Raw genomic sequence first — 24960 nt, forward strand, 5'->3', positions numbered from 1 at the left:
AGTCTGTGAGCCAATGAGAAAAGTGATACGGACACCGGATGTGGTATAAAATAGATCCGGGGGACATTTTCTGCAGCGGTCTGCGAAGAGTGTGGGAAGCATGCTTTTCAGCGTTGGGCAAGCGAACTGCGGCATGGTCGTGTTTAATTTGGCTATGAAATTTTATGTTGTAGTTATTATTATTGCAGCTGACTGCCAGTGCATATATGATGGGGAGGTGTAAAGTTAGAGCACTGAAAGCAATGACTGCGCGTTTGAGCAGCGGGACTTGACTAGGCCGCATGAGCAAAGAAAACGAAGGTAAGAACTTATTTAAAAAAAAAAAAAAAACTAAATAAAAATACAACCCGCTTGAGCTCCCATCTGTAACCAGGTATTTTGGTCTCTTTGTGAAATAGGATGGTGATTGCTCTAGTGGATGTTTTCTGCACTTCACGTGGACAGGGTGGTGTCATACAGTCTCGTGGAGGACGGCCAGCAGCGAGGTATGAAGTCAGAAATATGAAGTACAGAAAATGTGTTTTCCCTTTGGTTCATGGATGATGAGTTTTCGTGCGTTAGACTTCTGATCTGAAAATGAAGTCAGAATTGAAATCTGAGTTGAGTCACTAACACAGGTCAGGATTTGTAATCAATCAATCACATGCACTTACGCTTTTTTTTTTTAATCATTTTTTGCACAGGGGCCTTCAGTGTGAATGGATGTTCAGGATAATGACACAGTAAGTAATTTGAGTGTAATCCAAAATGATTGTAACTGATAAGTCTTCTGATAAATTTGAAGACATTATTGATCTGCCCCCCTCAAAGATCTTTATAAACAGCTTGTTAACAACTGAGCTTATTTGTTTTCTTCTTCAGGGACCAGCCTGTGATGCTCAAGAAGTGGACCCAGGCTTGAAGTTGCAGTGTCTCAGATAAACATGTTTTTTTTGGGGGGGGGTTTTCCATCTTTGTTTTTATTTTATTTGTACTATTTGTATTTGCTCTATTTTTATTGTATATATTAATCGACATCTGCGGGTGGACAGCAAAGAAAGAATTTCATTGCACAGAGAAATGCCTTTTCTCTTGTGACGCATGACAATAAACACTTTGAATCTTGACTCTTTAAAAAGAATAAAGCATTTTTCCACAAACCAACAGCGTCGTTTTTGTTATTTTAACTTATTTCTGGGCACTCCTCTGAACCTGGCTGGCCTCTTCCGTGGCCACTCAAAGGTGGAGAGCAGTGCAAGATCAAGTCATGTCTTGTCATAACTGGGGTTTCTTGGCTTTTATTTCACCAAGTCTCTCTTTTAAAGCAAGACACAGACTCGAGATGAAGTTCAGGTATAGTGTTCTCAAAGTGTGGAAGCTGCCCACGTGACGGAGTTTAACATCCGTCTGTGGTGTCAGCACATCTGTTAGCATTAACACTTAATTTGACACCACAAGTCAGATGTTTAAAAAGAAGAAATGCAGCCGGTTAAATACTGAATATTTTTGTCAAGTGAATGTACATCCACACACATACTATTTTTAGATTGTGAAGTGTTGTCTTTCATACTTCACGTCCTTGATTCCTCTTCCCCCAGATGAGAGCAGACGGGGCTAGGAAAAACTGGTTAACAAAAATAAGATGCCACTTATGACATGGGCCAGCGGCATCATCTCATAAGTGGCTGTTATAGCCACTATATTTATAATTGGAAATGATAAAGTTCATTTGTTGAATATCTTAAAGTCCAACTCTCAGCAGGCTTCATATCATCCAGTGATGTGCCACCACTACTTCACGTGTATAAACACTTCCACAAATGACACCTGTGCAACGTCTCTACCCACAGATTTGTTTCGGGAGTTGAGACAACTCTCAGCAGATCAAACTATCAGTTTCCAGGTCACGAGTGGGAACACAGAGACCTTGCATTGTCTAATTTTGTGGGTTGTAGCCTGTGGATTGTGCTTAGCTAACATGAGTGGCACCCTGTGTGGTCTTCTGCTGCAGTAGCCCATCTGCTTCAAGGTTTGTTTGGTGTGTAATTAGAGGGTGCTCTTCTGCATACTTTAGTCATAACAAGTGGTTATTTGAGTACTGTTGCCTTCCAATCAGCTCAAAGCATTCTTCCCGCCCTCCTCTCACATCAGTAAAGCGTTTTTCACTGAATAGTTTCTCCTTTGGAACATTCCCTGTTACATTAATAGATGATTGTGCAGGAAAATCCCAGTAGATACCAGCCCATCTGGCATCAACAACCATGCCAAGTCAGTTAAAACACCTTTCTTCTCCATTCTGGTGTATCTCATCTTGATACGCCTCAACTCACTGAGTTGGCGCCTTGTGATTGAAGCGAATGAAGCGAAACAGCATATAAATGCATGTCTTCTGATGAGAATCTGGCTCCGGCTTCTCATTCCTCATCTCTTCTGTCAGAACATCAAATCCATACGTATTCTTTCCGAGCAAAAAGATTTTATTGATCCACAATGATCAGAAACGTAACATTCTGCGACATCACTGAACACAACAGCAATGTTTGATATTGTCATCACTTGTGCAAATAAACAACACCGAGACATGAAAAACCAAAATGGGCATGTCTTAACAGACACAGTAATGGCACAAAGACTTTTTTTTCCCCTTTTCCTATTCTCAACTGATGCAAGAAACACGGCGGCTCACTATGGAGGAATGTTTAATTTACTTTAAAGGCACTTTCTGCCTCATACACTTGTCAACACACATGTCTGGACATATAAAGTAAAAGTCACCTGTAAAGCAGGGCGTCTTGGCAGATTACAAAGATCCTGTAGTTCTAGTGTATGTCATGTTTTTCTTTAATGTGTACAACAGTAGACAGCATTTAAAAAAAGGAAATCAATAAATAATTCAACAGAAACGGAGCATTCATTAGCTGGATGTCTGCTGAGAGCATTAAATAATATGGCTAATATCCAGTATGTTATTGATTTAAAATAAAACAGCAAGAGTGGATGTCCCAGCTCTTTAAACTACACATTTCTGAGTTTATGTGTTTCCATTTAAACTAAAAGTGTTTCAGTCTCCTGCTCATTAAAATCACTCCCTGCAGATTATTTTTCTCCGTCTTCTGAATTTCTGTTTACCTCATACACAACCCTCTGGTTTCTTTCTTTAAACCACACTGAAAGATTGCTTTGGCAATAAAAAATAGAAAATTATTACTTTTTGTCGACTCTGAACATAACACGAAAAGAGCGCTTGAAACATGTTGCTTAGAAGCACGTTTTTAGTGAATGAGCTATTCCATTGCACAGCTAAAGAGCTGCATTCCTATGTATACATTCAATAGACCTAGGCAATGTTTTGCTGCTGCGTTTGCAGATGTACTTCAATTCACACGACTCCTCTGTAAGTCCTATGACACAGGTAAAAAGCATAATGACAGTCCTTTATTCTAAACAGGCCCGGTGTCTTATAGACGCAGAGCCGTTGATTGGTTTGCATATAGGTGCCAGGCAGCCGGCACAGGCAGCAGTGTGAGTGGTTGATAAATGTGTCTCGACATCCCTGTGAAACATGTAATCACAGATGCTGGGGTTTTCGGCGAAATCGCCTGCGAATTTAAAGGAATATTCTGTCAGGTGTTTGCTCGCTCAGATATACACAATCTTCGTTTAGTGGCCTCAGGAGTTCTCAAAGAGTTATAGTAACAATAAACCAGTCAATTAGAAACGTCACATAAAAGGTTTACACTGTACAACTATCACGTTTGGGGCAGCTGTACATCACAGGTATTATGGTTCCTCTGGTTGGATCGGATGGCTATTTGTCAATCCACCATGACACACACACACACACACACACACACACACACACACACACACACACATTAACCATGTCCCCCAAAAAAGTAATTTCATCAGAGTGAATCATAATATTTGATGTCACACTAAAACTGTGTGAATGATCGGCAGTCTGTGAGTCACTGTTCTCTTCTGTTTGCTTTTAATAGCCAGATATGAGTAGATTTCAGATAGTTTTGAAGCACAGCCTTCATGGAGCGGTGCGACAGCAGGACTGGAGTACTGGTAAAAATACCAGGGAGCCGACCGAGCCCACTGCTGGAGCTGTGATCTCTGAGACGGGGCGGGGACATGGCGATAAAAAGCTTGTCATTGAACACCTCGAGCAGCGTGCCTTCACATGTCAGAGACATCAGATTCGGGTTCTGGATCCTTCAAGGCATCATTTGTCACAGTAAACAAGTTGGCATTTGAACGCGTATCCATGGCAGAGTGCATTATGGGTAGCCACACATCATCCATGTTTGGCATCACAAATATTTTCTGTGAAATGATGAAAAAAACAAAAAAAAAAACAAGGATTAGCAATAAATATGGTGGAGGACAGTGAAGCATGTTTACTCGAAAACCACTGTGAGAGACTATTAGAGGAACAGAACCTATAAATTCTAGTTTTGTCATCAAAAACATACAAAATGAAAACAAAAATAAAGTTTCAAACTATCTCTTTTAACAAGAAAGCAACAAAGCAACCCTGTATTGTTATGTCTGAAACCCAATAAAGCCTGAGTCCAGCGTTTGTTGAAAGCCAGATGTAAACACTTGCTCACAAATGACAACAGTGTGCACCGCAGCGCTATATTTTACTAGAAGCATTGTGGAGGGGGCCAAAACGTAATTACAGCCCCTGAGGAGGAGGCAGAGATAAATGTTGATGTGTGGTAAACCTGACAGGGACAATTTGCTGCGGTAGTTTGCAGAGGTGCTCTTTGTCCTTGGTGAGTAAACTTTGAGCTTCTCGGCCATGCCAATGGTAGACTTTCAAACATCAGTTGATAAATACCACAGGATATGACATCATGCACTAAATGCACCCATGTTTACAAAAAAGGTTAGGGTGCTGTGTTAAACGTAAAAACAGATTTCAGTGATTTGGAGGTTATTTTTTAACTATATTCAATTGAAAATAGCACAATGTATTAACAACATATTGGATTTAAACCTACTGGTTAAAACTTTCTGTTTGGATCTACATGTTCCTCCTATGCACACATGGGTGGTAATTCTAAATAGGCCAAAGGTATTTTACATAAAGAACATTGGTTTAAGGCCAACTCCAGGCCTCGAGGGCCGGTGTCCTGCAAGTTTTAGATCTCACCCTGGGTCTACACACTTGAATCAAATGATTAGTTCATTACCAGGCCTCTGGAGAACCTCAAGACATGTTGAGGAGGTCATTTATCCATTCAAATCAGCTGTGATGGATCAAGGACACATCTAAAACCTGCAGGAAACCGAGCCTCGAGGCCTGGGTTTGGACACCACTGGTTTAAGGTGTATTCGGATGTGCTAAATACTTAAAATCCCTTGTTCAGTTCCAAACAGAGTGTCAAATTCAAACTGAACACTCACCAGCCACTTCATTACACCGTGCTAGTACTAAGTTGGACCCGGTTTTTACCTTCAGAGCTAACTTAATTCATGGCACAGAATCAATAAGGTGCTGGAAACATTCCTCAGAGACTTTGGTCCATATGGACATCACAGCATCACACAGTTGCTTCAGATTTATCGTCTGCACATCAATGATGAGAATCTCCCATTCCAACATTTCCAAAAGGTTCCCTATTAAACTGAGATCTGGTGACTCTGGAGGCCATTTGAACATGGTCACTGTGTGTTCAAGAACACAGTTTTAAGATGATTTGAGCTTTGTGGCATGGTGCGTTAACATGGTGGAAACAGCCATCAGAAGATGGGTCCACTGTGGTAACAAAGGGGTGGATGTGGTCAGCAACTAGAACCAGAACTAGCCCAAAGTCCACAAACCTGAATCATTAATACAACACAAGACAGATCCATGTCAAATTCTGATTCTAATGATCATTGCAACAGATATCAAGAATCGTCAGACCAGGTAACATTTTCCAATCTTCTGTTGTCAAATCTTTCAAATTGTAGCCTCAGTTTGCTGTTCTTATCTGACCACACTGGCACCCAGGGTGGTCTTCTGCTGCTGTAGTCCATCTGTATGTAGAGATGCCTTTCTGCATATCTTGGGTGTAATGAGTGCTTATTTGAGGTACTCTTGCCCTTAAAACAGTCTAGCCATTCTCTTCTGACCTTTTACATTGGCAAGGCATTTTCATCCACACAACTGCTGCTCACTGAATATTTTTCTTTCTTTTCTGACCATTCTCTGTAAACCATAGAGACGGCTGTGTGGGGAAATCCCAGTAGATCAGCAGTTTCTGAAATATTCAGACCAGCCCGTCTGGCATCAACTACTATACCACATTCAAAGTCACTTATGTCACCTTCCTTCCCCATTCTGATGCTCAGTTTGAACTTCATCAAGTTGTCTTAACCATGCCTACATGTCTTAATGTATTTGCGTTTTGCCATGTGATTGGCTGATTAGATATCTGCAATAATGAACAGTTCAGCGGGTTTAGTAAATGAAGTGACCAGCGAGTGTAAATTTAAAACCATGCAATTCCTCGTTTTTAACAATTGAACTTGCAAATGGACAATAAGTAGACTTTATTATGACTTAAGATTAGATTTCACCGGTGCTTGTTTCTCCCAGTGTATACCTGGAACTCCTGATCCAGTTTCTTCTCAATCCACTCTGTTACATGCACCAGCGTCACCTCCCTTTCACCGAGTTTGGGCCGTGCTTTGAGCTCCAGGTGAGGCGGACTCCGAAAACCATACCTGACAGCCAAAAAGAGAAGTTTGTGATAATCGTGTTGAATTTTCAGACCAGCTTCATGAAACAGATGTCGATTGATGGGTTTTTCCTTAAATGACTGCTTCATTTCAATAAAAAAAAAAAAATACATATTAGCAGTATTTAAGGAGAAAAAAGGTAAAAACATGGAGGAAAACATGCAAAACATATATAGCATGCAACAGAAACAGATTTTTCTATATGTTGTTTTAATTATATTTTTCTTAGCACCTATTTAGTGGCGCAAATAAAGAAGTTCGTATTAATTAAGCCAAACATAAATCAGTGTGTATTTAAGGCTTCAATGTTCCACATCTTTAATGGAAAACACACCTTTGTGCCCTCATTTCTTAGATGTGATTAAACATTTTTATTCTCTCATCACTTGCTTGTGTTGTTGTTTTTGCCCAGCAGAGGGTGCAGTGCTATAATCTCAAGCCATTCACATAGATTGTGACATACCAACTCCATCCTGCAATTTTCCACATCCTTCTAAACATACCATATCCTGTCTGTGGGGGGAGGTGGGATGTTGACAGCCAGAGTCCCGCGGCACTCTTGCACCTCTACGGTGAGCAACAAGGGCGTGTTGGATACTTCCTCCATCTTCTTCTTGATGAACTCCGTCTCTGTGGCTTTCTGGAAGTACTTCGACTTGGCTATCTTGTCCACAAAGCGCATGATCTTGCTGGGTCTGTGGCCTCCCACATAACTACGCAAGTCGATGATGGAAACAGAGGAGGAGGGGAGACAAGGAGTGAGTCAGGTTCATAATTAATTCATAACGGCATCTCTTGCTACTCAGCACCCACTATCGAGGGGCTATGTGTGCAAGTGACCGGGTGCTACATTAAATCATCAGCGAGCTTTCAAATATGTATGTCTGAGTGGGTGGCTGGTTGGATAGAAAAAGGAAAAATGTTCTGTTTCAGAACCTCAGTACGAATGTTATTCTGCTTATTTTCAATTCGGAGGTGCACTAATGTTGTTAGAAAGAGACATTTGCTCACCCCTCTGCTCCAGGCAGAACAGGTTTGTCACTGAGGAGTTCTGGAGGATCCTCCTCGTCCGATGAACCGGCACTAGACGATTCCTCGTCACTGTCTGCCAGACAGTATGTCCGTGGCCTTGACCTGTCACGCACACATAAACAAGCACTCATGTTGCAAAGTCAGGCCCCAGTGGCTTTGCAAAGAGCCCTTATCAATCACTATTAATTCCCATTAAATGTATCCCAGGAACTACTTCTCCACCGATCTCACTCAAAAAAAGATCCAATAACCCAAATGGGTAACAAAATGTATTGTTTCAGGGACAGCGACTGTAGGCATCCAATTCCCAAACTCGCCAGTTTACTGTACACATGTCCACAGCGGTAAGCATCCACGGGAAGGATTAGTATATAAAGAGAAGGAGGGAAAAGGCAACACGACAAAAGGGGAGGAACTGTGAAAAACGCATGTGACAACTAATATGGCTCTAAAAATGCAAATGCACCCGATTACCATCCGACTCAGAGCTGGTTTTCTTTAGCAGAAAATCGAATCCTTCACACATTTTATTTTGGCACTGTCACTGAGAATGAGACAATAAGAAGAAAAACAAACACGGAGGAATCAGGACAAGCTGTGGAGGACGACTCTAAAATCTGGAAGCCTTCTTAAAAACAAAATAAAATCAGACCGAGCTTCACTCAGCTTCATTATTCTGCATAAAAGAAGAAATGCACTTTTAAAGCCTCACCAATCTTTCCCATGTTCTCCAAGGCCCTCGCCCTCCTTTCCCAAACGGGCCAAGTTCATCTTGGTCTCCAGCGTCATGAGGAAAGAGCCCGTGTAGGAGACCTCCAGATCAAACCACAAACCTGAGAAAGAAAACAAAGACTTATGATGTTTTTTATACCAAACCCATGCCTGCTGACATCCTCGTCAATAGCATAAGGAAAATCAATAACAACCTAATGATTTGTGTTTAATTGTTGCAAGGTTAACTGTAGTGCTCATCTACCTAAAAAAAGGTCACCTATCAGGAAGCAGTTCTTTATTAAGCTACTTCCTGTTTACACGTCCCACTCCTCAGCGGGCGGCAGGAGAATTATTCAGATTACGATCCCCCTGCTGTTTGCACAGCGAACGTCTGCAGCCGGTAACTGACGTTTATTATCCCCTCTGTCTGCCCCCCTCCCTTCTCTTCACTTTCCCTCTCCCTGTAAATGCTCATTGATTCGTACAGTCTGTGTGACAGCAGTGCCAGAGAGAAGCTACATGACAGCAGCAAGACACATCATGGAAGACAGTGTCTCATTGTCTAGCACGAGACAAACAGCTGGAAGAGACCGTCTGGATTTTCTCATTAAATTTGAAGGAGCCAACACATCTCTACCACAGACAGATGTAGAACCGGGAAACATATCACAGCAATCGTGCATTAGATATTCCTTTAAATCGCTCTCATTGTCATATAGTGTGGTGAATTTGCCTCCACATTAATAATTTCCATTTGTGCAGCATGTGCATGACCAAGCAATTGCAAAAGTGACGCTTCAGCCCGACTCTCCTCTGAGCTAATTATGAAATGTCTGCATGCTAAGATGGTTAAAATGGTTCTGTGCATACACTAACGTCAAGAATGTTATACCCACTTGTTTCTTATAAGCCTCTAGCTCATTTTCACATCTTTGCACAACTGACAAACATCAGTTTGTGTGTATTGTGCGGTTATCGAAGCACAGTGTAAACATTGTCAATCAAGCCATGTCTCCCCATAAATAAGGCATTGAGAAGCTGCCTTTCCCTCAATTTTACCATCATCACACAAGAGAAGAAATCACAAGCGTGTTCAGTTCATGCAGGATGAAAGCGCACATTTCATCATCGGCTAATGATGCTTTGTTAGTATATATCTGAGGATGTATAGGTTCAGACACATTTGTGAGCTCTGCAGACACCCTGCTCCAACAACTGAACAACAAGAATCTTTAGACCTAAGATCAAGAAAAACTGAATGTTCTTAATCTGGAATTGATAAACAAAAATTTTAACACGGCGGCTCCTCATGACATTTACATTCACTGGACACTTTATGAGGTACACCTTACTAGTTGGACCCCCTTTTGCCTTCAGAAGGGTCTTAATTCTTCATGAGACAGATTCGAAAAGGTGCTGGAAACATTTCTCACAGATTTTGGTTTCAAAGGTGCTCCAGAGATCTTGAGCTCTGGTGACTGTGGAGGCCATTTGAATCCAGTGAAGTCTTCAGCATTCGACATTTTTCTTCTGTTGTCCAATTTCGGTGAGCTCATGTCAATTATAGCCTTAGCTTCAGCAGGTCATCTTGACCATGTCTACATGCTTAAATGTACTAAGTTGCTGCCATGTCATTGGCTAATGACGCATTCGACCAGTTGAACAATACCTAACAAAATGGCTAGCAAGTGTATAATCATCATATTTTAAGAAATGACAAATTAAAAAAAAAAAAACTAAAAAAAACCCCACCCCAAATGACTGAAGCTTTTAACAATCTCTTTTTTTGCCTTAAACCAGCTGGAATTAATACACATCTCTGCTCTGTTTCTGTGTCAAACTAGTCCCTTTGCTCAGGCTTAAAGCAGGCTGGGTGAGTCAGTGTTTCAGTAATGGATGAGGGGGAGCCAAGACATGAGGTTTAATTACTGTGGCTTAATAGAGCAAACATGCAGAAAGGCTAGACTCCAGAGGAGAGAAGGACAGAGTGTTGGAGGGTAGGGGGTTATGGCTTAATCTAGCGAGAAGAGGAATAAGATGGAGATATGGTATGAAAGGTGAAGAAGACGGGTTGGGGAAAAGACAGAATTAATAAGTGGCTCGAGTAAGATAAAAATAAGAAATCTTGAAAGCACCCACAAAAATGTAAAAAAAATAACACACCTAATGTAATTTTCTTCCTACCTTGGTGGTCCACTGAAGGTTTGGAGGCACGGAGGATCTTAGGAATGGAGAAGCCCATGTCTAGCTCTGTCAGAGTCAGCTCATTCATAACATATGGCAGCTAAAAGACAACATGTACGGAAAAAGATACAAATACAGCCAACGCAAAGACAAATCTCTATCTCTTGAGGAAATCTTCTTGCATTTGGATATTACTAACTGTAGCTACTGCTACTACTACTACTCACCCTGATCTTACTGAGCTTCATTTGGATCTTTTTGGAGACTACATTGGCCCAATATTTCTCTCCCAGGAAGTCCCAGAATATCCTTCCCAGAAATGCATTTACCCAGGCCTCAGGCTCCGCAGTCTCCTCTGAACTCCTACACAGCTAAAGGACACACATACATGTATGAATGGCAGTTTTGAATATCTATAATCATTTTCTGCATCAAGCTTGAGCTTGATATATTGAGTTTGCTCCCAGCAACCCTTCAGTAAGATTCACTGAGTTGCCAGTGGTTCGGAGCTCTCTGGGGTAACTTCAGGTGACAACAGACTGATTTAGTTGATATTGTGGTTTAGACGTGCAGACCCCAGGGGGGGCTTTTGATAGATGCCCACTTTGGATGACAATCTTTTTCTATTCAGCCTGACATGCATCCATCCGTCTCCTACCTTTTTGGTAGTCTGGGGGCTGCTATCCGGGCTGTTCCTAGCGCTGTCAGTGGCAGTCGGGCTTCTAGGCGGCACCTGGGGACTCACGTATTTGGCCATGTAGACATTATAGTCCAACAGCATCTTCTGCTTCAAGCCTGCAGTAGAGCCACAGGAGAGAGCGGCGGTGGTCTCTCTGTGACGAGACTGAGACTGAGACAGCTCCTCCAGGCTTCCCCGGCTGCTGCTCCTGCTGTCAGCCTCCAGGCCTCCGACAGATTGAAAGCTGCTACTGCGACTGTGGGAGGGTAAGAAGGCTACAAATGGAAGGAAGGAAATGTGGGATGTGAAGGGGGTGTTTTGACACAATTATGCTAGAACACGGAACATTTTTAGTGATTCCAGATTTGTATACAATAATAATAAATGCTCAAAATTTAATTAGCCTTAGATAGCTGTCAGCTATTTTTGTATTCCTTTCTCACAGTAGACTGCAGCACTCTGAATTAGCATGCTGTACACTGCTTTCCAGTAATCCAGCCCTACCTTTACTACCTTTATCTCCTGACCCACACAATTTTGGCATTTCTCTTTGTATAAGGCCTCCTCCGCACAGGCTTACATCCCACTGTGGAAAGTGATGCTATAATACGCTGATGCTCTGTGCTTGTAATCCTGCTGACCCACCACACTCATCGGTTCACTTATTTGAGGGGATTGGCAGTCCCTAAGCTGGGGCTTATGCACAGATTTGATTGCTGCGCAGTTGCCTACTTAATAGAACGGCTATTCTGACATCGAGGAATGGCGCGTGTCTGTGCAAATACAGGTGTGTAAAAAAAAGAAAGAAAGAAAGAACATGGATAACAAATGCTTTACGTGTGTGTGTGTTTGCACCTTGATCTGGGAGAGTGTGAAGCTCACCATTCTTGCAGATGCTAGGCAGACTGCCACCTCTTCCCTCTGATTTCATTCGGGATGCTAGAAGAAATCTACGGAACCACTCTTCCTTTTCCCGACCCGTCCTCCCGAAAAGGTAGATAGTCAAATCCCCGCCTCCAAAGGTTGGTTTTTTGGGTTCCTCTGCTGACGCCGATCCTTCTGCCTTCTCACCCTTGTCCGTTTTCTCCACCTTCTCACTCTGAACTGTCGATTTTTCTTCCCCAGCTTCAGGCCTCTCTCCCTGGGCCTTGGACATGAAGTCATCCTGCTTGGCCAGCTCAATGCAAATGGGGTATTTCTTGTTCCAAACTCTCTTCCTAGCCAGGCTCTGAGGCATCAGGTATATCTGTGGGGTATAAAGACTGACTTCACTAAATCAATCTCATGAACATGAGTGCTTTCTTTATTTCTTTATTGGTGTTTCTAGGGCAACAGAATGATTATAAAGAAAAGAAGATAAAGAGAAAAAGTGTTCACATTTTTATGCGGCAGATTGATACCTGAGGGTATGAGTGGAAACAACTGGTGGCAATAAATGTAAGAATATGCCTGTTTTCTGTTAAGTAACCAAGATTTGGCACCATTCAGGGCTGGAAAGGTTCATGTACTTCTGCTTTTGTTCTTGCTATAGGCCAACAATTCTCTAATACATACAGCAGCACTTCATTCATCCCTGTGGTTGTAATGGGTTGGAGCGGTATTGGATCTCAGATTAAAACAATAACACCATGAGCAGAAATTGGACCTTCAGGGATGCTTTTCCTGTACGAGTGTCTGAATAAACTACACACTAAGTATCTACAATAATAACTGAGAAAGGGAACTTTAGGAAACCAGAGAAGAAGAGTAGGTTAAGGGTACATGATGAAACCTTTTGCTCTGTGATACACTGACATGAGAAATGTCAGCTGTGCCTTGAGATATGCAAAACTGTTGAATCAGTGCGCTAGTACACAAGATACACAACTGTGTATATAAGGTCAGTGACCTGTGATATTCACTCTACGTTTACACACAGTCTACGAGTCACAAGCTGTGATTGTCACTGAGCATGACCTATTAGCGAGCATGCAGTCGGGCAAAGGCAAATGTGACGGGACGTGTGCTCGATGTCACTAAATGTTAAGCTTATCATCAAGCACAGTAATACACTGAGGAGACGCGCACACACACTTAACACATTAATTTCCCCCTCGTCTTTGAGTGGTGTTAGCAAAAATCTCTCTTTCCATGACCAAAAGGTTTGTTTAAGCCACCGCACCTTGCTGTCAGTCAGGTCGTAGATCTTCTGGCTGATGTAAGTGACGTCAGGTTTAGGCTCATTGTGTGTGGCACGACGGGAGATGTTCCGGTTGGGCTTGGACAGACGCAGGACTGAGCCCTCTAGACGGACGTAAACGGAGTGGGTCAGGGTGGCGTGGTACGTCTCCGGGTCATAGCTGTGGATCTCATTCATCCAGCCCTGCGAGAGAGAAGCAGAAGACTTTTCAGCTACAATGAAGTAAAACTCGAGTCACCTCTCAAGACTTTTGCACAGTCTTTTATACACACATCAGATTTTCAGTTTAAAACCAGAGAATTAATTTGCTCAAATTAACTAAGTAACCTCCTGAGATAAAAAATGAAACCATCATTAAAGTGCCAAAAAACGCAGTTTATTGAATCTCCACTATGTATCACATACCATTGATTTAAAAAGACATTCTTGCTTAAAATTTATGCAACACAGCAAAAGATAAAGTGGGGCATCTGAGACTTTGTGTATTCCCAAAGAAAGACAAGTATGAAGAAAAAGACAAAGCTTGTTGGACCGCTTCCCCACACTTGTGTGCCCGAGGGGCTGTCGTTCATCTGCCTGTATCATGTTCTGCAGAGCTCCTCTTTTTGGAACAGCTGTGGCCTCTAGCCATCAGGCTATCCTGTGCAATCGCTTAGTACCCACTAAGGCACACACACATACACATGCTTGCATAACTCTGTCAAATTACTAAAGATTTCTCTTCTAATTTTCTGAGGTTACTCGAGAATAAGGAGCAAACGGTGGTGCTGTCATTAAAATGTTACGCTTAAAGAAAAACTGGAGCCATCACTGGAGAAGAAGTGCAACACAACCTCGTGATTCCCCAACAGGCTGCACAGATTGAATTCTCATCCAAACTCCTACCTTTTTGTTCCCGAAGGGCACTGTGTTAACAAAGGCAATTCAACTGAAATAACAGAGTAGAAACATATAGTCTTCTTCAGAGTAAGGACAAACTGAACATAGGCACCACACTTGGGAAAACTAATCACAAGTTTACTTTTGAAGTCACATGTTTTGCCTTTACCTTGAATATCCCTGGTTCCTTAATATCCAGCTGGGCCACATTCCATTGCTCTATCCTTCGCCTCCTTTTTCTGCTCACTGATGAGGAGGGCTGAGGGGATGACAGCCAAAGCACGAGCAACGCCAACGCGAACCCCGCTATTATCCCGTGCACTACTGAGCACACACAGGGTGGCACAGGAAGCACCAAATACCAATACACCAACTGTGTTAAAATAATGAGACCAGTCACGGGTAAGGTCTCGGCCTCCTCTTCGGCTCTCTCGTCCTCTGGATCGAGCTCACTACACAAACCAGTGCTACCAGTATGGGGTTGCCGGGACCCAGAACGATCACCGTCCGGTGTCTCTGTGTCAGTACATAACTCAAAGTCTTCGCTGTACAGCTCACAGAAGTCCTCGTCTTCCTGTCGAGCTACCAGGGCTGACATCGAACAGCGGCCCAGAGTGAGAGAGGGAGATTTGTGGAGGGCAGAAGATGAGGCCTGGGTGAGGGCTGGCGCGAGGGACGGGAAAGAGAAAAAACCTGACTCTGGGCCCTTAGCTGTGGGGGTTTCTTCCTCGTCTTCTCCTTCTGCCCCTTCCTCCTCTTTGATGCTGTAGTTGTTGCCACCTTCTCCGTGTCCATTTACCGCTGTTACTCCGCTGAGCTCCGACGCGCTGGAGGACAGTGATTTGGCACGATAAGCAGCACTTCCAGCAGACCCCGTACCAGACTCATCCCCCATTATCTTACTAAAAAGCTGCAGAGGGTCTGACATCACTTCCGATAGCCGCCGCTTGGTATCCTCTATCTTGGCCTCCACCTCTTGGACTTTGAAGAAGGACCTACCATCTGGAGACATGATGGGGGAGGAGGGGGCTGTTTTAGAGTCTCCACCTGCTTGAGTGACGATGACGGGACTGGAGGATAAACGGGGTTGGGAGAACTGTTTGAAGAGTTGCATGTTGCGAGGTGGAGGCCGATGGGATGGCTGTATTTGCTGATGCTGAAGAGGCCCTTCCGAATGGTCAGCCTTGGAAGCGTCCGTGGACAGAGACTTAACAAAAGACTTCATTAAGTGTCGATGACGTGCGTGGGTTGGTGCTACGGTGGAAAGTGAAGGGACAGTTTCTCGAGACTCAACGTCATTGGACAAAGACCTAACCAGACTAAGAAAAGGCTTGGAGGATGACAGTGCTGCAGACTTGCATGGTGAGGAGGAGCTGGAGCTTGCGGGGGAGGGATTGACCGGGAGCCGTTCAGACGGCCAGGAGGAGCTGGCAGGAGGATTGGAGGAGAGGGTGGATGTGGGATTAATAGTCAAGGCAGGAGAGTGTGTGTGTGGCTGTGGGTCTGAGGGCTGCACAGATAAGGTGGTAGATAAAACTGGGAGAACAGCAGGTCCCGAGGGGGTGTCTGCACCAGCAGATTCAAACAGCAGTTCCTCTTTTGCTTCCAAGCCTGTAGCAACGCACCGGTCATCAGCTGCTGAAGCTGGACCTTGAAGCCCCCCTGTACCATCGAGGACAGACTTGTCTTTAACAGATCCAGCGGGTATCCCAAAGAGCTCCTCTTCCTCATCGTCTTCCTCTTTCCCCAGAGCAGAGAAGTGTATGGTGATGGTGTCACGAGAGTGGGAACGCTGGACCTGCAGCTTGGGTCCAGGGGTGTGACGAGGGGGCGGAGTGGCAGCATGCTGGCCACTTCCCCTGCTGCTGCCGCCCTGACTGCTCATCATCACCCTGCACAGGGCTCACGGCCTGGGGGGGGGGGGGGGGGGGGGGGAAACAAAACAAAACACAGAGACAGTGGGAACACGTGGTTAATAAAAAACAATGAAGCAATAGTGCATCAGTGCAGGGGGGAGGGAGGCTGTAGTGTTTGTAGTACAAATTGGCAATTCGATTTAATCAGCGATTTCAAACCAGACGTATAAGTACCCTGAGGGCCACTTCTGCAGTAGCCAGGGGATAGGTGGGAAGATGAGATCAACCAATGGGGGGAAAAAATTACATTGCAATTTAATTACAGATTTGAGCAGGCCTGAACAAAATGGTCTGAGCGGAAAACTACTGGAAGTAGTCGATAAGCAGTAGAAAACTGACACCCATAGAGAATGACAGCCAAGTAGATAAAAGTATAAATTAAACTATTAAATTTGTTACCCAGCAGCACAAAATACATTAATGGCTAAACACTTCAAGATTTTTACTATGCATCATGAAATTATTGGTTGCTAACTGCCCTCAACTAATAAATGGTAAGCTAAAGAAGTGTCTACCCAGTTAAACTGACTGAACACATTCCTGCACGAGGTGCTGTTGATGAAAGAGTTCTCGAGTTCATGTGACAACTGCAGAGACCCCCACGAGCTCTAAATGCACTCCTTGTACATACAGTACTTGAGACAGAAAAGAACAGCCTTGCAGCTTTCTGTTCACCCTAATGTGAGTGGACTGGACAGGTATGTCTATGTTCCCCAACCCATTAGCTCTCATTATGTAAGGTTGTAGCCGGAAGACCGAGTTGCTCTCAGGCCAAGCCTCTATCTCTCTCCCGCTCTGTCTTACAAGCACCCAGTCACTCATCCCACTATGGCAACATGATTAATGGGTTACTTCAGAGCTCACAAGTCTCAAGAAGAAGGGCCATCAACATTTCAGCTGTGTTTAACTCCACCCTCCAAAGGGGGAAAGAATGCAGCGGGTTAAATACTGAAAAGAGGTGAAAATGAGAACGGATCAAAAGAAGGAGCACTCCAAGAGCTCAAACCTCCCCCGAGCCAGCTCACTCTCTGGGCGGCTTTTCATGAGATTTCTTTTTAAACATTGAAGTTTGCAGTACAATAAAATTAAAGCATTACAGGTAAGCAAAGTTCAAACATGACATGATATTTGGATGCAAACTAAAACGTGATATTTAGAATCCACATATACCAGTATGACTTCCTGAATGTTGCCAATACAAACAAAGGCAGCAGCATTTTAAGACCAGTTTTAAAGATAAGAGATTCTATAAAGGGTTGACCTTATTTGACCTTAAAAAAGACAAACATTCACATGACAAGAAAAAAAACAAAAAAACCCACTTTCCCTCACCAATCCAAAACAATATACGGGTCATAATGACACCACAAAGTGGCCGTTCAGCTGAAGCGATCACAGAAACAAGGCGTCTTTTGTGTAGTCGACACAGTGGAACCGCAGTCGTTCATCATGCAATGATTTCACTGAATGAGGCCTCGCGTCGTTATTGAGTTATTGTGCTTGTTTATTCTTCCTCATCCTTGGTTAGCATGATCAAACAGTCAGAGCACACATATGTGCAAACATGCTGTTTGTGCACACAACACCATGCAGCCTCTTTGGTGTTGGGGCTTTCAGCTGGTTGATATAAAAAAAAAAAAAAAAAAAAAAAGGTCTGTAATGGAAGAAGGAGGGATGGGAGAGGGACAACATAGCAGTAAGCTTGTGTGATTGTCTGCATTTCTGAGAAAGCCTCAGTGCCCCTTAGGGGCTCTCTGGTTGGCACTGTATCTCCAGAGATTGCATTTGCCGGGATGGAATAACAGAGCGTTTGACTTTCCCAGCCAGCCATTCACTTGGCTGAGCTACAATAGGTTTTGTGTGTGTCATTTTCAGTATATGCGTGTGTGCTGTTGGTTCTGCCATGGTAAGTGCTAGGGGCAGAGCAGATCGAATAAAAACAACAAAAGAAAATGACAGATACAGGGAAAAAAAGAGCAACATAAAGAAGAAAGATGAAAGGCCACAGGGAGTCTGCAGAAGCAGCAGACGACCTTTCAGAGACAAGCTTTTGAAGCAGAATTTACTTAAAGACAGGAGGAGAGAGAAAACAGGGAGGACGAAAAAGATGAGGGGAAGTGGATGAGAGTGAGAGGAGAGCATGGAGAGGAGACAAATTAAGTGGGGAGACAGAGTCATGGAGATGGGAGAGGTTGTTGTTGTCATCAGAGCCTGAAGGACGAATTAAAGCATTATGGAGGCTGACAAGGTGAGCAGGGAGCAACGTTTCCAAGTTTTCTCAGAGTCAGGTTTTAGCAAGGTGCAGCCAAAAGACAAAAAAATAAAAATAAAAATCGCACACTGAATCAATGCAAAACATAGCACGCTTGCACGCACCTACACCTTTTAAGGTACTGTTCTCCTCTGTAGACGTAAGGTTTGCTGTTAAGATGAGTGCTATTCAGGTTCACACCAACACTGTGTTTGCTGACACACCCACAGTTTCGGGTACTTCCTGTCATCAAAGCTCCACTGCCATTAAATGCCTTGCGTGTGTTTGTTTTAGCCACTACTGTGAGACGAGAGGAGACTGGCATGGAGACGAGACTCATCCAATTAATCAATGCAAGCATGGCCTCTCTAATCAGCTCAAGCCAGCCCTATGGAGACTTCAGAGAAAGGGAGGGAGGTTAAAAGCAGCAAGGTAACATAATGACATAAGAGGCTGAACAGGCTACAGGGCAACAAGCATGTCAGCACAGGGCACAGCGGCCCGTGTAAAAGGTGTTCAATGACGACTTCTACATAAAGCAATGTTTTTGTAATGTAGAGTCTGCTAATCAATATTATACACAAAAACATCCTTGTCCAATACCAACATCCTGCTTCAATTCAAAGTGCATCTACTCCACAGAAATTCTCTGCTATCCATTATTAGACACAGAAAGGGAACATGAGAAGTGGGCTGCTAAAGGAAAGGTGGGAATTTTAGTCAACACTGGGTTTTTAGGGCCAGTACCAAGTTGTTGTTGTTTCCTAGTTAATCCCAACCTATTAAGTGCATCCCTGTAATTAAATAACAAGGTGACTGGCGGGTGTTCAGGACAGCCCGGCGTGACCTCGCCTAAAGTCTGCAAAGTTCATTTCCGCAAAGACATTTTACCTTTAGATAAACAAACAGAAAAGAAAAGAAATAAAAGCAGGCGTGCAGGAGTGACGTGAGCCCACTGGGTGAAAAATGGTTGCGAGAGAAGAACAGAGAGGACATCAAAAGAAGAAGCGAGTCAGCGAAGGGACTGAAAGGGGAGGGCGACGGCGGGAAGATAAATCGAGTGAGACAGAGAGATCGGAGATGAACGCAGGGTGCAGGGCGGGGGAGGGGGATGATGGCGCAATTGATTGTCACTAACAACCGAGATACACAGAGGCCTCACTCACTAACGAGTGCACGCACACTCACACTCTGTGGACTTGTGATGCGCACAGTTGCCTGGATGAGTAGGGTGCAAGCAAACCGAGACAAAGGGGAGAATAGTCTGAGCAGCTAAAGCGAGCGGAGGGAGAGAAACAGAAAAAGACACAAAGGTCGAGGAGGCTTTGTCGCCGAGCACACGAGTCACACAAAAGCTCAGAGCAGGTAAACACACGACCCACCTTGTTTCATACTCTGCTGCTCGCTCCTAGGAGAACGCAGGTCCCAGTCATCACGGGCACCCTGGCCCTATTACGCAAACTGTACTGGACTTTGTTTGCTTACATGCAGCATATTGCACAGAGGGCGAGTCAGAGCGTGTCAGCTGGGAAAGAATCCAAACATTTCCCACCGTGACCTAAATCAGAAGAGTCGAACGCAAATGAAGAGAGGTCATCACGATCATAGACCAACACGAAAGCCGGACTACGCCCGCTTTTATCAGCCAAGGAGTCCCTGACTTGACTCTCACAGTGAAGAAGCAACACAAGCAGTTCTTAAAATAGCTCTGCGAGGCAGTGGAGGTGTCGTCCCCCAGCACCAGACTGGCCGTTTACAGCGCACAGATGGGAGACTAAAAAGGATTTAAGCAGTATAATAGTATATTCAACAGACAAAGACAAGATTTAAAATCGCTACTAAATGACATGAACTTTTTTTCGTAGACAGGCAGTCACAAAGCGCTGTGCACAAAGGTTAAAATAAAGAAAACATCAAGTAATAAAATAGACAATATAAATAATGCAAATTCAAAAGTGTTGATTAACAGAAGGCCTGTTTAAATAATAAAGTTTTTAACTGCTTTTTACACAGAGTCAGCCAAACGTAGTTGTGGTGGTAGACTGTTCCACAGCCTTGGTGCCACCGACTGAAAGGCTGAAAAGGGAAGAAAATTTAGAAATAACAGAGTCATCAATAAAGCGCCTGCGCCTAAAAAAACCTTGGGGAAGAGACTCTGAGTTGACAGACACATTAAAAGAGACTGACTTATGGTCGCTAAAAACAACGTCATTTAAATTCACGTGGTCAAGGGAAATGCCATAAGTGAAGACCAAGTCCAGAGTATGCCCAGCAGTGTGAGTAGGGCCTGATACATGCTGAACAAAATTAAAAGAGTCCATGATGCTCAGGAACTCCTTAGTGGTACTATTTGATGAGTCTTCTGCATGAATGTTGAAGTCTCCTCCTTGCCCAGTTTAATAGTGGAAATTAAAAGTTCTTGCAAGTCTGCCAGAAAAGATGCAGCAGACCCAGGTGGACGATAAATTAAGATACCGTACATGGGCTGATCTCTTCCAATTTTTATCACGATCATCTCGAAAGAATTGTAACAGCTCGAAGAGATCATCTGGCATAAAAATGTCTTTTTTTAAAATTACAGCTGTTCCACCTCCTCGTCGAGATATCCGAGGTGCACAGAGAAACGAACAGTCTGCGGGACAAAGCTCTAAAAGATGTGAGACTTCATTCTCACGCTGCCACGTCTCAGAGATAAACATAAAATCAAGCGTCTCTGCACAGAACAAGTCATTTAAAATATAAGACTTGTTGGCAATTGAGCGGGCATTAATCAACATCACCTCTGTAAAGATCTGCGATCGTGTCTTGTAGTTCCTGCAGTGTTGGCTTATCGTGAGCTGGTTACTTACCAAGAACATGACTTTTTTTTTGTTCTTTTTCGAAGTGTTTCGAATGGCTCTTTTAAGGATGCAAATAAGGAATTAGACTTTTAAATGTATGCTAATTTCACAGGTTTTTAAAACAGAAATCTGAATAATGGCTGAAGCAAGATTCAGAATTCGTGCTTCGATTTGTCAACATTAGAGTTTTTTTTAGAGAGGGGATTATATCTGCATTTATTAATCAGAAAAATTCCAAATTATTGTCAGCAGCCGGGAATAAATCCATTTTTGATATGCAAACAAACCTTTCGGCAAATCTGTAAAGTAAATGACGGCAAATTTATTTCGGGCTCGGTGTGTGAAAAAAAGAGAGAAAATGGGTTTTAATGTGTTTTTCACATTTTGTATTTTGCATTGCAAGTTTTCTCAAATGTATTCTTTAAATATGTGTTAACCAAACTCTTATTTGCATATGCATTCATCAGCCTCTCTGTTAAAGTGTTTGCTGATGCAAATATGTAATCAGCCCACCACATGTCAGCAGCTCAACACATTTAAGAATACAGACATGGTCTAGACCTTTAGCTTTAGTTCAAACATCAGAATGGGGAAGAAAGGCTATTTAAGTCACCTGGTATGATTGGTGGTGCCATATAGGCTGGAATATTTCAGCAACAGCTGATCTGCTGGGATTTCCCAAGAGATTTACAGAGAATGGTCAGAAAAGTATGCAGCGAGTGGCTGTTCTCTGTGTGGATCATGTCAGAGTTTAGAGGAGAATGACCAGATGGTTTCAGTCTGATAGGAAAAAAAACTGTAACTCAAGCAGCCACTTGTTACAACCAAGGTATGCAGATGGGCATCTCTGAATGCACACATTAAACCTTGAAACAGATGAGCGATAGCAGCAGAAGACCACACAAGGTACAACTCCTGTCCGCTAAGAACAGGAAACAGGGCTGCAGTTCACACAGGCTCAACATAATTGGAGAAAAAGACGATTGGAAAAATATTGTCTGGTCTGATGAAACTCAATTTCTGCTGCAATAGTTGGATGGCAAGGTCAGAATTTGGTGCAAATAATATGAAAGCACTGGTCCATTCTACCTGGTATCAATGGTTTAGGGTGCTGGTGGTGTAATGGCGTACACAGAAAATATCAACACAAAAGCCTCCCTGAGTATTGTTGCTGACCATGTCCATCCCTTTATGACTCTAGTGTATCCATTTTCTGATCTGATTCCAGCAGCTCGGATTCTACAAAGCTCAAACTTAAGCAGTCACCAGATCTCAATACAACCTTTGGGATCCGGGGTGCACATAAGTGGTCCGCGGGTGCGCATTCGCTGTCAAAATAAAAGACGCGCACCAGATAAGAAGTTGCAACGCGCGTTTGCGTCCATAATATTTTCTGGAGGAGGACAGACATTTGTTTAGAACGATGTAGATGTAGAAAGATGTAGAAGAAGCTCCTTTAAGCAATTACTTTGGTTTTCCTCCACCTCCAAAGAAATGTCAGAAGGAGTCCGAACCGCAAAAGAAGCGCGTATTCTCGGAAAAGTGATTGCAGGAGGTGAGCTGGCTTCAAACAAATGATGAACGCACAGAGGTGTGGTGCAGAATATGCCGTGAAAATCCCACTCTAGCGGACAAAAACTGTGCTTTTTATATGGACGCAAACGCGCGTTGCAACTTCTTATCTGGTGCGCGTCTTTTATTTTGACAGCGAATGCGCACCTGCAGACCACTTATGTGCACCCCTGTTTGGGATGTGGCCAGAACAGTAGAGTCACATTGTGGATGTGCAGCCGACAAATCTGCAGCAACTATATGATGTTCTCATGTCAAAATGGACCAAAATCTCACAGGAACGTTTCTAGCACCTTGGAAAATCTACGAATTTATGGAAAAAGGGGGGTCCAGCCCAGTACTAGCAAAGTGTAACGGTAAATGTATGTCAACAGACAAGACAGTATTTTAAAATAAAGACATTTTTGAACATTTTCTTTGCAAAAGTCTAAAATAAGACACGTTATGCAAGTTAAATAGCCCCCAAATGCAAAAGCGAAACGTCCTTTTGATACTGTACCCCCCACTTTTGCATCACACCTTTGTAATGTTAAACCTGAGTGTGGACATGGACATAACGGACATGTCACATTCAGTTTTACTGACTATTTTTGGGCATTCACATCAGCAGTGATCACCACTGCCTGTCTCACACTCAGCCTGTTAGACCAGCACGTTTGCACAACAACAACACTTGCTGTGTAACATTCTCATATAAAACACACAAGCACACAGAGCTTAACACAGTCCACCTCCAGGGTCTGACAGTACACGAGCTGGTAGTTTGATGAGCTCCAGTTGAGCTCAGAGGAAACACTGAGGAGCGGTTTGATGGTGAGCTGAATCATGCAGCTCTCTCTTAAAGAAAGACGTAAAACAACAATAAAATAAAAGCCAAGCCAGATAAAGAGCACACGCTCAACTGAGCTGGATCAAACCAGTTTTCTTCACCTCTCCCTCTCGTCCTCTGTCTCTCTAACCCAGAATGCACCATCGACACGTCAAACATCCAACCTCGCCGTGCGGCAGATGATCGGGTGGTTGCCATGCCAACCGAGAAGCTTTCATCTTGCTCTGCACTCGTGTCTGCATCCTTTTGTTAGGGAGGGCAGCTTCTTCTCGCTCTGTAATGGTGCGCTCTGAGGAGTGTGTGGTGTGGAGGGTTTGTTAGCACAAAGCTGTCAGCGAACTGTGTTCAGTGTGTGTGTGCGCGTGTGTAGGATGTGTGGGTACAAAGCCACAGAACAAGAAAAAGAAACGACAAAACCCAGATCTCAGATGTAAAACTTCTGAGATATGTGAAAAAGAGAATGTGATGCACATCAATTGGTCATTTTGGGGATTGTGTTGCCTAAGATGCGAATGTCCCCGATCAATTAATAAACTCTGATTATGGTTGTCAACATCAATAAACTTTCTCCTGACAACTTAAGCCAACTTTAATGTTCTCTTTGAGTGTTGAGATGAACATGTGCCTGTTACCAACATTACAAGCAGCTGATTTGTTCAAATAGCTGGTTTGACGCTTCGCTTCGATAAAGAACAGATTTGGGATAGATATCCAAATCTGGCAGCGTCTTACCCAATTTGACAGATCAAAAGGCAAACGAACGTGCAATCCTGACTGAACGCACACAAACATGCAGGCATCCAATACAAACATATTAAGTTATTTATAATCCATGTAAAAGCTGCTTGATGACCCGAAAACAGCTGGAGGATTTGGCATTAGTCATAATCCATCCAATTACACGATGAATGGAGAAACGGAGGGAATAGGGGGAGACGTGAGGGGCAGAAAAAAAAGACAGAAAAATGTGTGTCTCTGTGGATAAAGATGACTGTCACAAATAAGTCGTCTATATTGCTGAAACATTAAACAGTAGTGCTGCTGTTTGTGGCTGAGAGCAGTAGATACAGTGCCAGTTTTTGTTAGGTTTCACACATTTAGTAACTGAAAATCACACAAGGAAATTAGATTTGAAAAAAAGTAGGACAGAAATAGACACTAATAT

The 24960-nt window shown here is 43.3% G+C and overlaps 1 protein-coding gene and 1 long non-coding RNA gene across 5 annotated transcripts in view; one reads left to right on the top strand and one right to left on the bottom strand.

Annotated features, from left to right (window-relative positions):
• Positions 1-64: 64 nt before the first annotated feature.
• LOC147332535 (uncharacterized) lies at positions 65-1143 on the top strand. Its single transcript, XR_015128819.1, has 4 exons — positions 65-300; positions 399-485; positions 684-722; positions 862-1143. It is a non-coding gene; the product is annotated as an uncharacterized LOC147332535 (long non-coding RNA).
• A 1292-nt stretch (positions 1144-2435) lies between these two features.
• tex2 (testis expressed 2) overlaps positions 2436-24960 on the bottom strand; it is a 30372-nt gene continuing 7847 nt past the window's right edge. For 3 of the 4 annotated variants that reach the window (XM_086289136.1, XM_086289138.1, XM_086289137.1), the window contains exons 3-13: positions 14557-16297; positions 13491-13691; positions 12212-12575; positions 11309-11604; positions 10878-11021; positions 10651-10750; positions 8465-8585; positions 7732-7854; positions 7224-7433; positions 6585-6705; positions 2436-4311 (exon numbers count right to left, since the gene is read on the bottom strand). In XM_086289136.1, coding sequence (XP_086145262.1) covers positions 4165-4311; positions 6585-6705; positions 7224-7433; positions 7732-7854; positions 8465-8585; positions 10651-10750; positions 10878-11021; positions 11309-11604; positions 12212-12575; positions 13491-13691; positions 14557-16275 — 3546 coding nt within the window. In that variant the 5' untranslated portion in view covers positions 16276-16297 and the 3' untranslated portion in view covers positions 2436-4164. Of the gene's footprint in view, positions 4312-6584; positions 6706-7223; positions 7434-7731; positions 7855-8464; positions 8586-10650; positions 10751-10877; positions 11022-11308; positions 11605-12211; positions 12576-13490; positions 13692-14556; positions 16298-19936; positions 20192-24960 lie in introns of those variants that run through there. The other variant, XM_086289139.1, reaches the window with a different exon arrangement.

This window comes from Aulonocara sp. 'chitande type north' Nkhata Bay, linkage group LG4 (assembly GCF_057382095.1).
Source record: "Aulonocara sp. 'chitande type north' Nkhata Bay isolate Kocher_YH1m ecotype deep benthic linkage group LG4, A_spYH_male_GT1.1, whole genome shotgun sequence".
Classification (NCBI taxonomy): Eukaryota; Metazoa; Chordata; class Actinopteri; order Cichliformes; family Cichlidae; genus Aulonocara; species Aulonocara sp. 'chitande type north' Nkhata Bay.